This window comes from Pseudochaenichthys georgianus, chromosome 23 (assembly GCF_902827115.2).
Source record: "Pseudochaenichthys georgianus chromosome 23, fPseGeo1.2, whole genome shotgun sequence".
Classification (NCBI taxonomy): Eukaryota; Metazoa; Chordata; class Actinopteri; order Perciformes; family Channichthyidae; genus Pseudochaenichthys; species Pseudochaenichthys georgianus.
In genome coordinates this window covers 15,950,883-15,973,345 of record NC_047525.1, presented here as the reverse complement: position 1 = coordinate 15,973,345, position 22,463 = coordinate 15,950,883, and the positions used below count along the sequence as shown (strand labels likewise).

At 44.4% G+C, this 22,463-nt stretch overlaps 1 protein-coding gene across 7 annotated transcripts in view; it reads left to right on the top strand.

Moving 5' to 3' along the window:
* Positions 1 to 21,061, top strand: part of LOC117468409 (uncharacterized) — a 49,070-nt gene extending 28,009 nt beyond the window's left edge. For all 7 annotated transcript variants that reach the window (XM_071201772.1, XM_071201769.1, XM_034112495.2 and 4 more), the window contains 4 exons: positions 17,333 to 17,524; positions 18,273 to 18,426; positions 18,525 to 18,710; positions 19,139 to 21,061. In XM_071201772.1, coding sequence (XP_071057873.1) covers positions 17,333 to 17,524; positions 18,273 to 18,426; positions 18,525 to 18,710; positions 19,139 to 19,412 — 806 coding nt within the window. In that variant the 3' untranslated portion in view covers positions 19,413 to 21,061. The remainder of the gene's footprint in view (positions 1 to 17,332; positions 17,525 to 18,272; positions 18,427 to 18,524; positions 18,711 to 19,138) is intronic.
* The last annotated feature ends 1,402 nt before the right edge of the window (positions 21,062 to 22,463 follow it).

Genomic DNA, 22,463 nt, shown 5'->3' with positions numbered 1-22,463 from the left:
TTATAAAGGCCAAGTCTCTCTTTATAAATGTCAAAGTGAACCTGGAGATTTGTTTTTCGCCACCTGCGTTCAGCTTTTCGACATTCTCTTTTTTCTGCTCTCACGGTCATGGCCTTTCTCCATGGAGATATTTTCTTCCCAGTCACTTCCTTTACCTTAATTGGAGCAATGGCATCTATAACATTTTTAATTTTTGAATTAAAATGATCTACTAGCTCATTTACTGAGGTGTTAGCAGGGGCAAGTGTGGTAGAAAAATTCTGAGTAAACATTTCCCTAGTATTTTCAGTTAAATATTGCTTTGTGGTTACCTCTTTTTGAACATTTGTGTGAACAGAAATAGAGCTCTCAAAGAAAACACAGGAATGGTCAGACAGTGCAACATCAGTCACCACAACCTTAGAGATATTCAGACCCTTTGAGATAATTAAGTCCAGAGTGTGCCCCTTATTGTGCGTGGGCTCCGTCACATGCTGAGTCAGTCCATAGCTATCAAGAACACAAAACAGTTATTTAGCCCCTCTGTCCTGGGGGTTGTCAACATGGATGTTAAAATCACCAACAATGACTAGACGGTCAAAGTCAATACACACTATCGACAGCAGTTCAGTAAAGTCATCAAAAAAGCTTGCACAGTATTTGGGTGGTCTATAGATATTTAGGAACCGAGCTCGAGAGGAGCATTTCAGCTGAAGGGCCACATATTCAAAAGAATCAAAGTTTCCATACAATGTCTTCCTACATTGAAGGGAATCATTGAACAGAATAGCAACTCCACCCCCTTTCTTATGCATTCTTTCCTGACTCATAAAACTAAAGTTGGGAGTGGTTGATTCGATAAGAACAGCTGCACTGTTATTTTGTTCAATCCAAGTTTCTGTTAAAAACATAAAATCGAGATTGTGCTCACTGCTCAGTGATAAAATCATTGATTAAAAATGTTTTTCCTGCCAAAGACCTGACATTTAATAAAGCTAGTTTAAGTTTGTTAAACACACTATCAGTCATGTTTTTTGTAACAAGCTGTGGCTGACATGGAATCACTGCTAAATTAGATAAACTCACAAACGTTTGGGCGCTTCCTGTTTCTAAGATGATTCACCGCTCTTAATCTATTACCTATCAACACAGATATCGGCAAAGCTACTGGCAGGCAGGGCCCCGACATGTCCTGGAAAGAGTTGAGAGTGCCATACGCCCTTGAGCCTGGACCCCACACATATCAGTAAGAGTTTGTTGTGTTTTGTACACACACATTTTCACTTCTTTCTTGAAGGGAGGGGAGGTGGTTGACGTAGGCACGGTGATGGAGACGGGGGAGATGGTGCGGGGGTAGAGGACATGCTGCCAGGGTGGGGAGGTGGTTGACGTAGGCGCGGTGATGAAGACGGAGGAGATGGTGCGCGTCTCCGCGGTGATTTTGGTGGCCGTCGTTGAGGAGCGGGGGTAAAGGACATGGTGCCAGCCCTGCGTATCGCCTTAGTTTGGTCTTTGAACTCCAGGAAGGAATCGGTGCCAACCCTCTGTATCTCCTTTGTGGGTTCAGCGATCTCCAGGAGGGTGGGCGAGGGTGAAAGAGTGAACGGAGTATCCTCAAAGGCGTTGACAGGGGGGGGGTGACGGGCGGTGGAGACTCCTCCGTGTGTCTCATATGTCTTCCATAATCAGAACATTCCTCAGGCGGGTGCAGTGATAACTCTTCAGGGTTTTCTGAGCGATGTGTTGTGTCTTTCTCCTGTTTTGCTTCTTCTTGCCGCTTGTCCTTGGCAGAGGGAACAGATTGATGACGCAGGCAGTTGAATATGTTAGAGATAAACAATTTCACTCCTGACTTGTTCAGGCAAACTCCATTTGCCTTGAAAAGATGTCTGCGGTCCCAGAAAAAGTTAAAGTTGTCAATAAAATGGACAGAATGGTCAGTACAGACAGTTGAAAGCCAGGTGTTCAGTGCAAACAATCTGCTGAATCTCTCCACTCCTCTTCTGACTTGCGGTAGAGGGCCACTGATGAACACCTCTGCATTTAGAGAGCTGGCAGTTTCCAACAAACATTTAAAGTCTTCTTTCAGCACTTCTGACTCTTGTTTCACAACATCATTTGTTCCAATGTGTAGTACCACATTCTTCACAGTCGGATGTTCAGCCCCAATATGCAGGATCTTCTCAGCCAAGTCAGAGACCACACCCTTGGGAAAACAGAGTACTTTGGTGTTGTTCTTATTACACAGACCTTTTACATCTCTTACAGCAGAGTCACCCACAATCAGAGTTTCAGGCCCAGTCGTTAGCTTTCCCTCTAGCCTTTTACTTTTGGAGTAGCTATTGGTCCTTACCCTGCTGTGTGAAGAGGACAGGTTATCCAGGTCATCAGAAAGAGATCTCCGGCTCTCGGTCAGCGGAGCGTATCTGTTCTGGATTGGCACACTTGGTGGTTTAGGAGGATTGTTTGTAATTCTCCCTTTAGCAGCTGTCCACGGCTGTTTAGGGGTTGAAGAGGCGCTCTTCCTGGGTGATAACAATGCAGGCCAGCCGGTCGCATCACAGATTTCTGAGCGCTGGGCTCTGCCTGTTATCCGTCCTCCCAAATCCCATGAAAATGATTTACTCTTAGGCTTTGTACTCTAACCCCAGAGGGTTCCAGGGAGGACTACCACTTGTAGATTTATTACCCGGTACACAGCCCTCCTGTTCCTTGGAATCCTTGTAGCTGCTAACTAGCTGTGAGTTAGCATACCCTTTTTCATTATTTTGCAACACTGGTAAAGTGGTGTCACTCCCACGACATAGTCCATTCACTTCCACGTTAACTTCCAACCGTTGCATTTTCATTTCCAACACAGCCATCTTCTGTAGAAGTTTGTGGAAGTCATCTGTAGAGAACGGAGGCATTTAGCTACCAACTAGTTTAAGCTAAATAGCATGCAGTAGCCTACCAGGCTTTAGCTGTTGCTAGGCCACGCTACTGTAAGACTGAGGTCGTTGTAAAAATGTTGAAATATGGCTAAAACTCTCCGTCTATTTACGAAGATGAACTGTCCCAGTGATAAGTTAATGTCCAGGAGCTGCTGCTCGAAGTTTTCAGAGAATAAGAATAGGAAAATCAGCATAAAAAGTAAGCAGAGGCAAGAGCAAGCAGAAAAGCGTCTGCACTGTAAGGGGTGCCACCACAACAATGTGAATCGTGTTGTTTGTTTAAAGTTAACAGCTATTCTGGTGTATTGAATTGGACAGCAATAACAAGCAACAAGTGCTAAATGTGAGTCTTACAGGGAAACAGTAATCTGTTAGCCTACGATGACTCGCTGCAAAACCAACTGTTAGCTTTTTTGTTTATTTGTTTAATGAAACCGTATGTTATGGTTGTGTTACTTAGCAGAGGCTTTTATCTAAAGTGACTCACAAAAAACATAAAAGAACCATAATTAACATTAGAATATCAATACGAATAGTTATAGTCAGTTACATTACTTATTACATTTTTAACAGTGTAATTAGTCATCTGTAACCTACTACATTTCAAAAGTAAACTTCCCAACCCTGATCATTAATTATACTCAGCTAATTAATTAAACTTCAAAGGATGACAAAAGCATGTCAATATGATCTGTCTGTCCATACATTAAATCAGCAGTAGCCTACGTTCTGTCGTCAGTGTCAATGCTTCTTTAATAGTCATTGTATTACTATTTGAATTCATTGTAAATAATCTTAACTGTTTACTGCACACTGTAAATGTCCATAATGACAGATCTGCCCGATCTGCAGTGCGCATGTGCGAGATGGTCCGCCATATTGGACAACTCCTGACAGCAACCCAAGTAGGTCAACATTGACACAGTGGCTTTTGGCAAAGCTCAAAAGGAAAACTCGAGAGATGATTTATTGTTATTACAACGTGACTTCACTATTATTTAACAACTCTTTTTATTGGGTTCTTTTATTTGGGGTTAAGTACATTGTCAGAATAAGTGAGAAATGAATTTAACTTCTGTTAGACAGCTATATGCCATACATTTTTGCACACATTCACAGTAAATATGTATTCAGTATGATAGCTGTCTAACAGAAGTTACATTTATTTCTCACTTATTCTGACAATGTACTTAACCCCAAATAAAAGAACCCAATAAAAAGAGTTGTTAAATAATAGTGAAGTCACATTGTAATAACAATAACTAATCTCTCTCTCGTTATATTTTTCAGCTTTGCTAAAAGCCACTGTGTCAAGTGTCCATCTTGGGTTGCCGTCCGGAGTTGTCCAATATGGTGGACCATCTCACACATGCACACTGCAGATCGGGCAGAGCTGCAGATCGGGTATTGACATACCCCACCTTTAAGAAATGATTATCTGAACATCATTAATTACGGCAGCCATGTTGCAGGATGTTTCCCCCCCCTTTTTCCACGCAGTCCTACAGTGGCGGGGCTTGTTTTTGGGGGGAAATGACTTCAGCATTGGCTTCACTTTTCACACCAGGAAAATGTTTGTGTCTGTGTGTGTGGCTGCCTGGTGTCCACGTACAGGACATGTGAGAGTGTGTGTTTGTTCTGTTCTTTTTGTGCATGTGTGTGTGTGTCTGAATCTTTAATGCAGAGAGCCTAATCTTTATTTAATCACAAACTATTCCGAGTGCTTCCCTGTCAAAGACAAGCGAGGAGGGTTTTAGAGAAGAATACAGCAGAGTGGATGTTTGGTTGGCTTTTTCGGGTTGCCAGGTTCAGGGGTTCTAGAAGTGTATTAGCTCCCTGCTGGCAACTGGACAGTTTGATTGGCAACCCACAGTTTCCACAATGACAGAGAGGCTTTTCTGAATGAGAGTGAACTACAGCAAACAGAGCGAAGAGTAGACACACACACAGAACTGAACTCTTTGAGTCAAGCACACATTACCTGTCAGTAAAGATTTCAGACACATACACACATGAATTCTGTGCTAAGGAGCTTAGGTCAGTCTCGCACACACAACTTGACTTTAAATTTAACACAAATTTCAATCTTTTCGGCATTAATTCCAGTTTGTATTGATGCTAGGCCCCTCTGATGGTTTTCTGTTTGTCCACTTCACAATGCCGTCTTTGTTCTTCTTCTCTGTTTACTATATTGGTCGCCTGGCAGGGGAGGTGGGAGTTACTTCAGGGTCTTGGGGGGAGAGATTCCTGCTGTGGCGTGGCAACAGCCAGCAAAAAAACCTCTCCAATCTTAAAACACGCAACCTTATGTAACATGTTCAATATTTGATCCCCCTTTTTAGAGGTAAAGGCTTTCTCTCATGTGAGCCAGTGTTTGTGTGAGGAAGCTTAAGATGTGCATTCCAGATTTAACAGTTGGTGTTAGTTTTCATAACATTTGTAAAGAGGGTGTTAACAAGAGTTTGTTAGTTAACTAACAAGCTGAAATACTTATTTTATAAAACATGAAATCATTTAAGATACCTCATGTGGGGCTTCTCTTCTCTCCAGTAATGCTTATCTCAAGCAACATACGAAATGTAGAGTATTTTATAGTTTTTGTCATGTCATTTTAAATATAATAGTGTCTATTTATGTATTGTGGTGTTTGCTGGATTTTTAAAATCTGAATGTATTATCACCCAATTCCATAACCTTAGCTCTATTGAGCATTTGTGTGTTGTTTTGATACCACAGCATGGGTATGCACTAATTCTCATGTTTTTCTTATTCTTAAAAAGCCAGATTGAATTGAAGAACTTTCCCAAATGTATACTGTTCTCCTGACTGTTTTGCAGGCATGAAAATCACTCACATTTTGGCAAAATTTGCCGTTTTGAATCCAAAATAGGTCGTTTGTGTGATTCATGTAGATCTGCAATAAAAATTTGTTTGGGGTATGGGGGGGTCTGGGACCCGGAGTAATCTGCGGCTGCGAGCTGTTATGTGCCATCATGACACGCATGGTGTTCTTTTTTTATATATTATAATGCTGTGTGCTCAAGTCTTCCTGCCTGTCGGCTCTGCTGCTCCGCGATGATGGTCTAGCTTCAGCAGCCACATTACCTACGGGTGCGTTCGTTAATATTAACTGTGCGGTCCGGAGTCACTGTGGTACAGACTGGACCGCTGGTGAACAGCTGTTAGAACGGGCCGTTCAGGTGTTCAGAGCGCAGAGCGTGATGTGCACTGAAAAGTTTTTCTGTCGCAATATTATCGTTGAGCTAGCTAGCTAGCATACATTGTCACTATCTGCTAACGTTAGCTTTAGCCTTCGTTTTCTAATAGTTTTTTTTCCATAGGCTATAAACGGAGGTGGTATAAGTATAGATCTTGTACTTGAGTAAAAGTAGAAGCACTCAGATCTTGTACTAGAGTAAAAGTAGAAGTACTCAGATCTTGTACTTGATTAAAAGTAGAAGTACTCAGATCTTTAGTAAAAGTAGAAGTACTCAGGTCTTGTACTTGAGTAAAAGTAGAAGTACCAGAGTGTTGGAAGGAATACTCTGTTATAGGGCTGAACGATATACCGTGTCATGGCGATAACCGCGGTATGCACATGCGCGGTATGCACATGCGCGGTATGCACATGCGCGGTATTCACACCGCAGGGACGTGCGGTTTTATTCATTTAAAAAAAAAAAATGCTCACGCACTTTAGCACAGAATTCAAAATAAAGATACCCTTATTACTTCGAAACTGCACATACAATATATCCGATTAAAGCTGAGACTCCACAGATTATTTAAGTATAGTATCTAAGCAATCCGATCTTGCAACAGGGGAAGCAAACGCAGACATCACAACACGTACCTTTTACGGAGCTTTTACGGGAGATCGTCTCACCGTAGCTGTCAATCTGATCAAAAGACGTGTTCAATGGCATTAAAACGAGAAAGACAAAACGCGGCTGAATCGGTTGATCCATAGGTTGATAATGTATCTGTGGCTTTGAAGCAATTGTTTATAATCCATAATTCTATTTGTATGTAAAAATCGGAGCACAACAGTTAGCTGCTAATGGTAGCCACTGCTAATATGCAGCTTCCGGTTTTGGCTACGCGTCACTCTCACTCCTTATTTGGTAATAGGCTTGTTTGAGACACATTAGCCGCTTTCACACTGCGGTACTTTTCCCACAAAGGTTCATGCGAACTTAGTTCATGATCGCGTTCACACCAAAAAGAGCCGGTACTAAAAGTAGTTCATGCGAACCTTTTTACCCCCTGGAAAGTCCCTGCTAGAGAGCAGGGACTTTCGAGCGGCTCTTTTTTGAGAAAAGAGCTATATTCCTGATTGGCTGGGCGAATTGCAAACCACGCCCTGTAAAACTCCCAAAGAGTTTTGTGAAGCCGCCATTTTATTATCCTCGCATTAGCATTATTAGCATTAGCATTAGCCCGGCGCAGAAACGCAGAGAGACTAACTTATGGCAACACAAAATAAAACATGGGAGCGGTGGAGATGAGGAGGTGTCGGCGTTCTGGCGATTTACTCGGAAGGCTTTAGTAGAAGCTGCTGGGACTCAGCTTCTACTGAAGCCAGTCCCCAACTCCGGGGACTTCCGGCCGGGGACTTTGGGCGGCAGTATACGCCGTGAAGTGGTTTGCGGCCTGCCAGTAAACCCAAAGCAGAAGAAGTGACGTCAGCGGCTTCATTTGCCTAATCCACCCCCAGGGACTTTTTCTGGTGTGAACGCGATCTGTACTTAGTTCATGCGAACTAAAGAGTTCGCATGAACTAAGTTCGCATGAACCTTTGTGGGAAAAGTACCGCAGTGTGAACGCGGCTATTGCGGCTCGCCTCGAAAGTAGACGAGAGTAGCCGATAGGGTTGGGTACCGAGAACCGGTTCCGGTTCGGAACCGGTTCCAACATTTCGATTCCAATGGTATCATTTAGAAATGTGAATTTCGGTTCCGCTTTTCGATTCCTGAGGAAATGTTTCTCGCCGCTCTCCGTAGCCTGCTGCATGACTGCGGCGGGGCGGGAAATGTAGCGTTGTATCTACATTTCCTACAGTGTAACCTGAGACCAGGGCCGGCCCGTCGCACTGGCATTATAAATGTTCGCCTAGGGCGCCAGATCTGTGGAGGCGCTGCGCTGACAGCTCTGGGAGAAAAAATAAATGTTTTGACCGTTGGTGCTCATCCTAATTTTCGGCCTTGATGTAACAACATTCATAATTAAGTAAATGTAACACCCTTTTCACCCCGGCTACACTTTTCATTTGCCCTGTACGATGGGCGCTGCAAGTGATGAAAATGGGGGATGTTGGCTTATCTGGCAACCGCAGCTCACAGCCAAAGTGCGCGTGAGCGAGGGAGAAAGGGGGGGTGCACTGGAACCGGCGCTGTTGTTATTAGCATCTGGTGCTAGCTGCTCTGACGGAAGAAGAAGATGTTTCTACAATGATGTGGAGGGAGAGTCCTCTCCAGTCAGACTGAGAGGCTGATAACTACAGCTCAGTGAGGTAAAGGACTCTGAGGGTTTAGATAGTTCACTTTAGTCTAAGTTATCTCAGTGGGTCTCAAACGTTTTGATCACAATTTATGTAAACACATATTTCCAAGGCACTCTTTTATAATTATTGGGATAAAACAGGTTTGAAATCATTCCAATGTATACTATAGGACAGTAAACCAGACATATCGTTTTAAACTGGAGAGATAAAAAGATATGCATAAATAAAATAGTAAAATAAGATATGAATCTTACCTCTCTGAAGAACCAGCACCTTACCGTGGTAGAGAGGTTTGTGTGCCCTGATGAACCTGGGGGCTGTGTTGTCTGGAACCTTGTGTTCCTGGTAGGGTCTCCCATGGCAAATTGGTCTCAGGCAAGGGGCCAGACTAAGATTGGTTCAAAAGACCTCATGAAAGGAAAAACAAGAAGTGAGGATACCCGGCCCGGAGGAAGCCCGGGGTCCCCTTCTGGAGCCAGGCCCAGAAGGAGGACTCGTCGGCGAGCGTCTGGTGGCCGGGCTTGCCACGGAGCCCGGCCGGGCCCAGCCCGAAAAGGCAACGTGGGCAACACCTCCGCTTCTCTGTCCCGCGGGCCCACCACCTACGGGAAACATCGATGGGGTCGGGTGCGCTGCCAGACGGGTGGCAGTGAAAGCGGAGGGTCTCGACGGACCAGACCCGGGCGGCAGAAGCTGGCTTTGGGGACGTGGAACGTCACCTCTCTGGGGGGGAAGGAGCCGGAGCTTGTGCGGGAGGTGGAGCGGTACCAGTTGGATCTGGTTGGGCTCACCTCTACGCACAGCGTCGGCTCTGGAACCTTACTTCTGGATAGGGGTTGGACTCTATTCTTCTCCGGAGTTGCTCAAGGTGTGAGGCGCCGGGCGGGTGTGGGGATACTCACAAGTCCCCGGTTAGGTGCTTCGTTGTTGGAGTTTACCCCAGTGGACGAGAGGGTCGCCTCCCTACGCCTGCGGGTTATGGGGGGGAAAACTCTGACTGTTGTGTGTGCTTATGCACCCAACAGCAGTTCAGAGTATTCGGCCTTCTTGGAGACCCTGGAAAGAGTCCTGTATGGGGCTCCTGAAGGGGACTCCTTAGTCTTGCTGGGAGACTTCAACGCACATGTGGGCAATGATGGAGACACTTGGAGGGGCGTGATTGGGAGGAACGGCCCCCCTGATCTGAACCGGAGTGGTGGTTTGTTACTGGACTTCTGTGCTAGTCATGGATTGGCCATAACAAACACCATGTTCGAACATAAGGATGCTCATAAGTGTACGTGGTACCAGAGCACCCTAGGCAGAAGGTCCATGATCGATTTCGTTATCGTATCATCGGACCTGAGGCCGTATGTTTTGGACACTCGGGTAAAGAGAGGGGCGGAGTTGTCAACTGATCACCATCTGGTGGTGAGTTGGGTCGAGTGGCGGGGGAAGCCTCTGGATAGACCTGGTAAGCCCAAACGTGTAGTTCGGGTGAACTGGGAACGTCTGGAGGAGGCCCAAGTTCAGGAGGCCTTCAACTCACACCTCCGGCGGAGCTTTTCGGGCATTCCTGTGGAGGTTGGGGACATTGAACCAGAGTGGTCGGTGTTCAAAGCCTCTATTGCCGAAGCCGCGGTGGGGAGCTGTGGTCTCAAGGTCTTAGGTGCCTCAAGGGGCGGTAACCCTCGAACCTCCTGGTGGACACCGGTGGTCAGGGAAGCCGTCCGACTGAAGAAGGAGGCCTTCAGGGATTTGTTATCCCGGGGGACTCCCGAAGCAGTTGCAAGGTACCGACAGGCCCGAAGGGCAGCAGCCTCATCCGTGGCCGAGGCAAAGCAGCGGGTGTGGGAGAAGTTCGGAGAAGACATGGAGAAGGACTTTCGGGCGGCACCAAAGTTGTTCTGGAAAACTGTCCGACACCTCAGGAGGGGGAAGCAGGGAACCATCCAAGCTGTGTACAGTAAGGATGGGACGTTGTTGACCTCAACTGATGGAGTGTTGGGACGTTGGAAGGAACACTTTGAGGAACTCCTGAACCCGACAACTCCGCCCTCTATGTTAGAGGCAGAGCTGGAGTATGACGGGGGATCAACGCCAATCTCCCGGGGGGAGGTCACTGAGGTCGTCAAACAACTCCACAGTGGCAAAGCCCCGGGGGTGGATGAGATCCGCCCGGAAATGCTGAAGGCTCTGGGTGTTGAGGGACTGTCATGGTTGACACGTCTCATCAACGTTGCGTGGAAGTCGGAAACGGTACCGAAGGAGTGGCAGACCGGGGTGGTGGTCCCCCTTTTCAAAAAGGGGGATCAGAGGGTGTGTGCCAATTACAGAGGCATCACACTACTCAGCCTCCCCGTGAAAGTTTACTCCAAGGTACTCGAAAGGAGGGTCAGGCCGATTGTCGAACCTCAGATTGAGGAGGAACAATGCGGATTCCGTCCTGGTCGTGGAACTACGGATCAGCTTTTTACTCTCGCAAGGATCCTGGAGGGGGCCTGGGAGTACGCTTATCCGGTCTACATGTGTTTTGTAGACTTGGAGAAGGCGTATGACCGGGTTCCCAGGGAGTTACTGTGGGAGGTGCTGCGGGAGTATGGGGTGAGGGGGTCTCTACTCAGGGCCATCCAATCTCTGTACTCCCAAAGCGAGAGCTGTGTCCGGGTCCTCGGCAGTAAGTCGGACCCATTTCCGGTGAGGGTTGGCCTCCGCCAGGGCTGCGCTTTGTCACCAATCCTGTTTGTAATATACATGGATCGGATTTCGAGGGGTAGTCGTGGGGGGGGGGGGTCTGCAGTTCGGTGGACTAAGGATTGCACCACTGCTTTTTGCAGATGATGTGGTTCTGATGGCTTCATCGGTCTGCGACCTTCAGCACTCACTGGATCGGTTCGCAACCGAGTGTGAAGCGGCTGGGATGAGGATCAGCACCTCCAAATCTGAGGCCATGGTTCTCAGCAGGAAACCGATGGACTGTCCACTCCAAGTAGGGAATGAGTCCTTACCCCAAGTGAAGGAGTTCAAGTATCTCGGGGTCTTGTTCTCGAGTGAGGGATCAATGGAGCGTGAGATGGGCCGGAGAATCGGAGCAGCGGGAGCGGTATTGCAGTCGCTTTACCGCACCGTTGTGACGAAAAGGGAGCTGAGCCGGAAGGCAAAGCTCTCTGTCTACCGGGCCATTTTCGTTCCTACCCTCACCTATGGTCATGAAGGATGGGTCATGACCGAAAGAACGAGATCGCGGATACAAGCGGCCGAGATGGGTTTCCTCCGCCGGGTGGCTGGTGTCTCCCTTAGAGATAAGGTGAGAAGTTCGGTCATCAGGGAGGGACTCGGAGTTGAGCCGCTCCTCCTTCGCGTCGAAAGAAGCCAGTTGAGGTGGTTCGGGCACCTAGTTAGGATGCCACCTGGGCGCCTCCCTAGGGAGGTGTTCCAGGCACGTCCAGCTGGGAAGAGACCAAGGGGTAGACCTAGGACCAGGTGGAGGGATTATATCTCTTCGCTGGCCTGGGAGCGCCTTGGGATCCCCCAGTCAGAGCTGGTTGATGTCGCCAGGGAAAAGAAAGTTTGGGGCTCTCTGCTGGAACTGCTGCCCCCGCGACCCGACCACGGATAAGCGGGAGAAGATGGATGGATGGATGGATATGAATGAACAACAAAAATAAAATGCATTACATGTAGGCTATTTGTTATTTAATTATTAAAATGTAAACTGATCTTTTTCATATGGGTGTTTAGAGTTGTACCCCCTAGATCTAGTCTCTAGTAATTCTGCGTGTGCACCAGATTGAAGCATTTTACTTCAAAATGTTCAAACATTTCTTCCCGGTATGCCTGAGAGGCAGATATGCTTGTTTTTCTCAACAAGAACTGTTTTTAAAAGTTGGACTGTTGCAGCTTCAGTGGTTCTCAGGTTAAAGTTACATAGCAGTGAATATAAACAGACTGATTAATGTGAATATTACTTTAAACTAACCTGTGTAAAAGTTTCTCAAATAAATGTAATTTTTTTTGGTGGAAGAAGCATGTATCATTTTTTTACCCTGCCCCTCAAAGAATCGGAATCGAGAACCGTTAAGAACCGGAATCGAAAAGTAGAATCGGAATCGGAATCGGAATCGTGGAAATTCAAACGATACCCAACCCTAGTAGCCGATCGCAGCCGGGGGAGGTGTCAAAAAGCTCGTCTTAAGTCGGACAGCTCGGACTCGGAGTCGGCTTGACTGGCTGGGTTTGCAATGGCGGAAATTGCGTTGGCGTTTTTCGTTGCAGATGAAGTGGATGCAATATAAATGCTCCTCCCTCTTAATGTTTGCAAAACTGATAGGTGGACAGGCTACAAATGATCAGTCCCTTCAGATCCGCACACATGAAGTTTAATGAGCATGAATTGAACAGACCTGCTGCTGTGTTAATTCTTTAGCTGCCACTTTAAGCTTTATGATGTGTACAACATGGATGTAATTTGATTTAATCTTGCCATTTTAAATGATGTATTCAATAAATAAGGTTAAACCAAATAATTACATTACAATAGATTTTATTTTAATGATTTGGTTTAACTTAAAGATAAACTTTATTGTTATTGCACATATTACAGGTACTGAGACAACAAAATGCAGTTTAGCTTCTAACCAGGTGCAACAAGCAGCGAAGTGGAAAGTAATGTACACAATCTACAGAATAACATATAGAATGAATTGAATGATGAATAAACAGTGGGGTATGAATACACTAGATATCAGCCTGTGAGCAGTATGAACAGTGTGTATTAATACACTAGATATCAGCCTGAGAGCAGTATGAACAGTGTGTATGAATATGCTAAGATATATAAAGTATGAAAACGGTAAGCAGTATAGTATAAAATATATAGATATTAATTTCATGATGATAAACATTGTGGAACAATGATGAAAAATGGGAATGGATGTGGCGATGTAAAACTGACACAAAACAACAACAAACTTTTTCCAGCCAATTGGAGAGTTTCATCAGCAGCACGTGGTAAAAACCACCAATGAGCGCTCAGCTCGAGATACCAGCGAGCCGTTTCCCATCAAGCATTTCGCTTCCGCAGCTCGTGGAGAGCAACTGCGCCAACTCGCCTCGCCTCGCTCTCAAGGCTGCGGGCGTCTTTGTTCCGCGAGATTTCAAAGTCTCATGTGGGCGAGCCTCCAGAGCAAGTCGGACAAAATGACTAATCATCATGCAACGCACTAGCAAGACGTTGATCGCAACTGCGCAGGTCTTGCTTGTCTCAAACAAGCCTAATGTGTGTGTGTTAGACTGCACTGGACTGCCGCATAGCCAAGACCGGAAGCAGCAGCCACTCTGGTGGCTACCATTAGCAGCTAACTTTTGCTCTGCGATATTTACATAAAAATGGAATTATGGATTATAAATTAAATCATTTTTTTATACAGAGACGTTAAAAACCTATGGATTTACCGATTCAGCCGCGTTTTTTCATTCTCGTTTTAATGCCATTGAACACGTCTTTTGATCAGATTGACAGCTACGGTGAGACATCTCCCCTAGAAGCTACGTAAAGGTACGTGTTGTGATGTCTGTGTTTGCTTCCCCTGTCCGAGTTCAGATCACTCAGTGATGATACTATATACCTAAAATCTGTGGAACCTCAGCTTTAATCGGATGTCTTGTATGTGCAGCTACGATAAGTAATAATAAGGGTACTTTTATCTTGAGTTCTGTGCCAAAATGCGTTAGCATTTTTCGCTCAGGCGGGGTCATTTAGATGCTTCTTATGAGACTTGTGTTTTGTTTTGGTAAAAATGGTTTGTATCGTCAGTTAGCTGAGATTATGTCCGTTAATCTGGTATAACACATTAATAGGTTTTTAAATATTATGATCCCCTGAGACACTATCGTGAAAAAAAAAAGTAAAGTACCCGCCGGGACTTTGGGGTTTAACAGGTTAAAAAAAACGCAATATATACCGCAGGGGGGGGGGGGGAATCGCGATGTCAGTTTTTTTCAATACCGTGCAGCCCTACTCTGTTAGTAAAAGTACTGCATTCAAAATGTTCCTCAAGTAAAAGTAGAAAAGTATTCTCATCAAAATATAGTGAAAGTGGCGACAGTAAAAGTAGTCGTTGTGCAGATTGGTCCATTTCAGAATAATATATATGATATGTTTTATAATGATTGATCATGAAAGTGTTCTCAAAGCTGGTAAAGGTGCAGCTAGTTTGAATGACTTTGTATACTGCAGGGTAGCTTGTGGATTTACTCCAGGTGGAACTAAAGTCTGATTCAACACTTGATTAGATTTCACATCATTCATCCACATCTGTAAAGTAACTAAAGGTATTAATACATGTAGTGGAGTCAAAGTACACCATTTACCTCTGAACTGTAGAGGAGAAGAAGAACAAAGTAGCAAAACATTGAAATACTTAAATAAAGTACAAGTATCTCAAAATGGTACCCAAGTATAGTACTTGAGTTTATGAATTTAGTTACTTTACACCAGATGCCATAAAGATAGAAAGACTAAGCCTTGCACAGAGGCATGACAATAGATTTTCAAAATGCTCAACAGTGCTGCCAAAATTATAAACTGACTGCTACACAATTAAAATAAATGCTTTTATATATTTCTATTAGATGTGACTCTTTAGCATTTCTGTTATTATTAACACTGCTGCTTTAGTTGTTCTGACTGCTAAAATCCTCTGTTATTCCTCATTTTAAAGCCGATATTCCGTGGGGTCGGGGGGCTCGGGTCATTTTCACCTTTTCCATACCTGATGAGTTTGCATCCATGATAATACTTAGTAAGGAGGCCATAATATTTTTGACTCATGGCTGAAGTTAAGTTTCTCCAGCTCTCCCCAGGTTGGCAAAAAAATGCATCTCAAAATGCATCAGATCGATGCTTTAAAATATGGAATATTCAACATTTTCTTCCGGGGGAGCATGCCCCCGGACCCCCCTAGAGGGATAATATACTTCTCACCTTTTTCACCCCTGACCCGTTTTCATGCCTGGTTTTGGTTAACTCTTTCTAAAAACGTATCGACAAGCAGCAACGGCTACAATAAAAGGTGCCTTAGGGAAACAGGATGGCTTTTAGTTACTCTTTAAAAACAGTCAGCTTGTCCTTGTTTCCCTGCACTGTACCCATGACGCACGTGTCTGCAGTGTGTGCCTCGATGCAGAGGATATAATGGTGTGTGTGCGTGGGGGGGGGTGGAGTTACTGTTATCTTCACACAGGATCATGGGATCCTCTTCCTCTCTTTCTGTACGCCGCTGCAGAAATCCTCCCATCTGTCGTTCCTAATCGGAAGAGAGCGGCTTGCATGTTCACATGGTCTTATTGTGGGATTAAATCTCTCTCTCGCACACGCACACACACACACACACACACACACACACACACACACACACACACACACACACACACACACACACACACACACACACACACACACACACACACACACACACACACACACACCACACACACACACACACACACACACACACACACACACACACACACACACACACACACACACACACACACACACACACACACACACACACACACACACACACACACACACACACACACACACACAGATTACACTAATACTGACGCAGCAACGCAAACTGGAACATCACATGCCCTTCTAAACATTACTTCTAAAACATCATCATGCTTTAATTACATACATTCAGCATACATACATACAGTTCTCTAGACAAGTATTTGTTTTGTTTCTTAACATACAGACAATGACATAAGAAGTGATTCAGTGAATTGAGCATTAAAAAAGGTAGAAATGCTGAGTCATCAGCTTTGATTAATAACCCACTGCAGATACCACATGGTCGTTCTGTGGTACAGTGCAGAAATAAGGCACTTATTTTCCATGTGGGTCTTTCAGCGGGACGTTGTGTGACCAGCATCGCTGTAGGTTTACATGAGAGCCTCTGAGATTCCCGCAATCTCCCCCACAGTCTAACAATAGCTGCTGTATCACAAGACCTCTGATATGAGTATTGTAGCATAAGGAAGTTAAAAATAGCTCTTTCTCTCTCTGTCTATCTCTCGAGTGGAAATGCTAATTTTCAGACTCTCAGCATAACAGAATGTCTGTGTAGGGTAGAAATGAAAAGAATGGAGAACAAAGAAGTGAAGGTAGCAAATTAGAAAGAAGTTGACAGAGATGAAGGAAAAGGAACATTTAGAGGTTCATATTAAGAAGCCTGTTTTTATATCGCCAAAGATAGCCTAAAAGCTCTCCAAAGTGAGAGGTCATAATCCACCAATTTTACTATTTCTAGATCGATTAACTCTACTAAGGATTTGTTCACAGCTGATAAGTTTGAAGATGACTGTATGCTAATTATGAAACTGTATCATAAACATTTAATAAAACGCGTTTTAGCTCTTGTAATGTTCTTCCTTATTTAGGTCCCAAGCTCTCAATCACAAAGTATAGTGAAGCGTAGACGCAAAGCAACATATAAGACTTTATCTATCATTCCAAAACAAAGTGGAATCATCTGTAAATGGGTACCGTGATTGCCATTTGCTATTATCATAAGTGTGTATGGGCAAACCCTGTTATTACTTTTTCATTCTACTTTTTCTAGATTCAGGCAGTATTCTGACTGTGCAAAATACATTTTTGGGCAGTATTTGGCATCTACAGGAGATACATTTGTGATTTTTACTCCTACTAGACCAGACAGTCACCTTTCCATTGCCCTCACTAAATATTGCATTAAATACATTTACTGTGAAAAACATCGGACTGTAAAACATCTAGATTTCTCAACATTATTTTCATATTACTTATTCGAGGGTGGGACCTAAAATAAGCCTTTTGGCCTTCCTTGCATATTCTGTTATTATTTATAACGTTTTTGTGACCCATGAGTTGACCTTGTGTCCTCAGGTCTGTCCTGCATCCCGATCCTGCCTCCCCGTCGCGGCTCCTTCTACGTGGAGAGCGGCACCGGCTCGTCCATCGGCAGCGTGTTGGCCTTCTGGTGCAGGGAGGGGTACCAGCTGGTGGGCAGTGACAAAATCTCCTGCTATGTGAAGAACGGCAGGCCGCATTGGAGCAACTACCTGCCTGTCTGTGAAGGTAAGACGCTTTATTCAGACACTGTCCTTTTCTTATTAGATACATATTTTAAAGGTCTCCTATTATGCTATTTTTAGGCTCAGATATATATAAATATAAAAAGTCTATGATGTGTTTTGCTCAAAATACCAAACAGATCACCCATTCTAGCCATGCCTCATACCCCTCTATTTCAGCCCTGTTAGAGAAATGCTGATTCTGGGTCCTTAGCTTTAAAAGAAAAATCATATCTATCCAGGTACTCAGCTAAATGCTACCGTGATTAAACACCATATCATGTTCAAAACCACATCAAGGATTATTTCTGAAACCGTATGGAGCTCAAATGCTTTTACTCTTGCGGGTTTACCACAAGGTGAGTTCCTTTTTTTATTTGCCGTTTCTTTCCTCTTACTCTCTCCAGTACAGGTTAGCTCTGAGTGTTAGCAATGCTTGCTAATGTAAACAAAGACCAAATTACTTCAAAACACATCGCTCATTGTTTCTGATAGCGACGTTTCTGGTAGGGCCGTGGGTGTAAAGCCAGCTCACATTTACGATATTACGTCAAGTCGGCATCAAATCTGGATCAGCTCCGTTGTACCCCCGTTTTTAGAGATGTGGGTACGGAGGAAACGAGAGAGGGTTTTGTTTTCTGACACTTTGTGAGTTCCCTTACACACCGGGGACACACATGTATGTGCAAGAGACTTCAAAAAGTGTATTTTGAATGATAGGAGACCTTTAAAATGTAATTTGCCCCCCGCAGCGATCCCCAGACCTGAGGACCGGGGTCTCAGAGTGGCTGTGTTGGCCTCAGTGGTGAGCGGCGTCGTCATCCTCGCCATGTCTCTGTCCTTCCTCATCTGCTGCCTTCAAGAGCGATCCGGTCGGGACCGAGCCAAGAAGGAGGGACAGAGCAGGTAGGACTGCACCTAAAGTAACTCTCGATACCACCCTCCACCCCACCTGTGACATCCCCTCTGTGAGGACTGAGCTGATACAGGTGTCTCCCCCTCAGGCGCAGGGAGACGCGCTCCAGCCGGCGCAGCCAGTGTTGGCTGGAGAGAGAAGAGGGAGAGTGGGAAGCTTTCCCTCCTCCCAAGATCTTCCACCTCTCCCAGAGGATGAATCCCCACCTGGCTCCTGACAGCCCCCTCTATCTGACTGGAAGTCTGGGTGGATATGAGAACAGGGGGTACCAGAGGTAGGACTCACAGGGTATACATATCTACTCCGCAAAACTATATGTCCAAACCATACCTTTTGGAACTTTTACTGAAGCCGATTGTGTTCGCAATCCCATTTTTGCTTTCCAAACTGATTGATTTTGTGTCACTGCATCCGAGGGAACATTCAACTAGCTAACTAGATGACGTGCCAAAGAGTTCCATTATTGTTAACAAATAATAATTAATCACACATTGATTTACTGGCCGACATGTTACTTCATTAGTATAAGCACACACTGGCCTGTTCATGTAAACACTCATCAATGTGTGTTATTCCACCGCTGAAAATAGTCCCAAACAGATACACTTATTTTAAACCGGTTTTCAAAGTTTTACATATTTGGATGACTGGCTATCTCTACTTCCACTTCCTGCCTAATTTCCCGCTCTTTTCCCCCTGCAGGAGTCAGGAGAGTTTGCTGAAGGCGTCTCTTCCCGGACTCTACCGCTCCGAGTCTCAGCTCTACCCCCATGTCGTCCTGCAGAGAGTCTCGACTCCCACAGCACCCTCCGCCCCGCTCTACCTCCACCACCCATCCTCCATACCCGCCGCCCCCCACGTGCAGCCACACCTCATGGCGCAGTGCCCTATCCCAACCTACCCGCCCAACCCTCACCCGACACCGGCGCCCATCTATCCCAACCCCAACCCGACACCACAGCGGCCATGGCAGTAGCTCCTGGGGAAGATGCAGAAGGGACACATGGAGACTTCCTACTCCTCCTAGTTTTCTCCCACAGAAAGGATGCAATGTTCCCAGGGAGACATAAAGAACATGTGTATAGCTGCAGTACCCTCTTTTACTGCATGCTGCTTCTCCTGCATTACGGACTAAACAGGAACTGAACACTACATTTATCTCTTTAATTCTTACCGCTGCTGCAATCTCTGCAAGAGGAGTTATGTAGAGAAACTCCAAGAGAAATTGCAAGAAAGTTCCAAGTAGCCGGTCAACAAGGGAACACAGGAAGTTGGACTTGACTAATTCTGGAAGGACTATGGCCGCCTCTGTTTAGGTAGCGCAAATCTTTCAGCATTATTCATTTTTTACTATAAAAGGATCCCTATCAGCCTTACTGAGGTCCACAAATATAATCTAGACATGTAAATACAGTCTATATGTTTGCTTTAAGAATTAACATGAATTTCTGAAATCGGACTTGTAAGGTAACAAAAGGTTTGGGGTCACTTTACAGATCTTATTAATAAGTACTGATACTTTCCCACACTGAAAACAGATTGGCGGGACTTAACACTGTGATTTAAATGCTGCTGTTGCTGCAGACACTGAATGCAAGTGTGTGCTAATAATACAGGGATCGCTTTAAAGGTCACCTATTGTGAAAAATCCAAATCTTCATGTCTTTATACATAAATATGTGTCCCCTATGTGTTAAGAGATTCGGAACGTTTCAAGAAAAATCTTCTCTCTTTTTCTCCTGATCCATTTATATAAAAACCTGGCTGAAAATGAGCTGATCAGATTTCGGCCACTTTATGATGTCATAACGTTTTTTTTGGGTTGTCCAACCATTAGCCAATAACAAACCAAGGTAACACCTGTCCACCTTATCACCTGAATCTCCTCCTAGAGCACCATTGTGATTTTTTTTTAAAAACCAATCATCACGCAGAGGGGCGTGGCCAGCAGCAGCTCATTTGCATTTAAAGCTACAGAAACAGAATCTGCACTTTTGAAACAGTGCTGAAACCGAGGGGTTTATGGCATGCTACAATGTTTGGTATTTCGAGCCACATCACAGACGTAGTGTATATATCTGAGACCTATAATATATTGTTGAAAAAGAGTATAATAGGGGACCTTTAAATGTATCCTTTTGTTCTCACCAGAATTGTGAACTAAATGTTGTTTGTACTGCCACAACTTATTCTGTCCCAACGATCTATGGCAACAGTTTGATTTATGTTTGGCAATTGACTGGTAATGTGTTCAGTATTTTGAAGAATAATTACAACTAATTAACACAACATTCTTAGTTTAAAGGCTGGCTTGAAAAGGAAAACATTTTAAACATCTTGTGTGATGTAACGAGGGTTCTCTGTAAGGAGGTCCGACCCAGAAATGCACTGATGTTTGAGCAGTGAGATAAGAAACGAGTGTGGACCTATGTACTCTGATACACTTGAATTCTTTTAAAATGTCAGCTGTAGTTGTGACCATTTACATTGATCTGATATTCCCTTGCTCTACTGTATCTACATGCATTCATAAACTGTGTCCAGGCTCATTCCAGCTGCAGGCACACTAACAAACTGCACTTTACACTTTTTGACGGGGGGGATTAAACGGCCTTTCATAAATAACTAACTGTTAACTATTTTTTGTATTATAAGACTGCCATGCAAGCTGAATAAAGAGACTTTGGTTTAGTGGAACAGTTGATGGCAGAGCATGTTTTCAATGTGTGCTAAAGAGGAGAGAGAAAAGAGGGATGTAATTCATCACAGCGTCATGACACTGGACTTCAGTGACAGAAACAGGAATGAGCTGTGTATATTGTGTACACCTAAACAGATTTGGTGGTTTGGAAAGCTGATGCAGCAACAGGAAGTTGGGTAATAGGGGATGATGGCTTTAGGTTACTCGACAGATAAGCTCTTCCACACTGATCACAGGAGAGAGACAGACACACAGTCTACATATTTACATTTCAAATTGGCTTCAGTTTTTCAGTACTAAAAAGAAGAGACATTGGTAGATTTTCACTCTAAATATTTTTTCAATCAAAAAAAACCATCATAAATAATAAATACATTAAAAAAAAAATGCTATTACATGCAGTAGGGAAACATATTGTTTTAAAAGTGCCCGATTCATTTCCCATTCTATGTTATATTAAAAGCCAAAAAAATAAAAAAAACCTTAAAATAAATGGATGCCATTTTAAGAGATAAAAACTTAACAGCCTTTGATTTACACTACAGCGTCGACAGCTTCAATCTGCCCATTCACTTTGAATGGGGTGACGTCACGTTGCCTCGCTTTTTCGCCGAACTGAATTGTGGGTAGCATAGCGGTCCGGAGTAGCCAGCGCCAGCCAATCAAATCCCGTTTCGGAAAATCTGACATCTCAAGCCGTAGCCAATCAAACCGCGTCTAAGCTGGGAGAGATATCCCGCCGTTAATTTCTATATTTCAAAAAAAGATGGAGGAGAAACTATTTATCGCTGTAGCAAATCACCCGGTTTTGTATGACCAGACCCTCTTCACCTACCGGGATACAAACCGGAGGAACCAGGCATGGAGGGAGGTGGCAGAGACAGTGGGGAAACTGGTAGGTTTTCGCCTGTTTGGGGAGTTTATATATATATATTGCTCCCATAAAATCCCCGGGGGTTTTTGCTTTGTATGTCGGGGGCGGGAGATTCATGTGATTGGTTGTTGGTCGCGTTGCTTGAATAAAATCCCCAAGCTTCAGACACGCCCAGCTCCAAGCTTTTTTTTGAAGCTGTAGTGTGGACGCTCCGTAACATCCCTTGGAGTGGTCACACTTTTAAAACTATGTACATATCTGTGCAAAAAACAACACTGTGATCCTGCTGCATGTTTGTCCCTCCTTATTTCCGTATTGTTTCAATGAGTAACAATAAAAGACAACTGTTCGGTTCCTTACAATGTGCTTATTTTGGAAACAAATGAATTCAGTTGAATAGCAAATAAGGAGTACTGCATGAGATTCCTGCCTCTGGCAAATATGCTAAATTA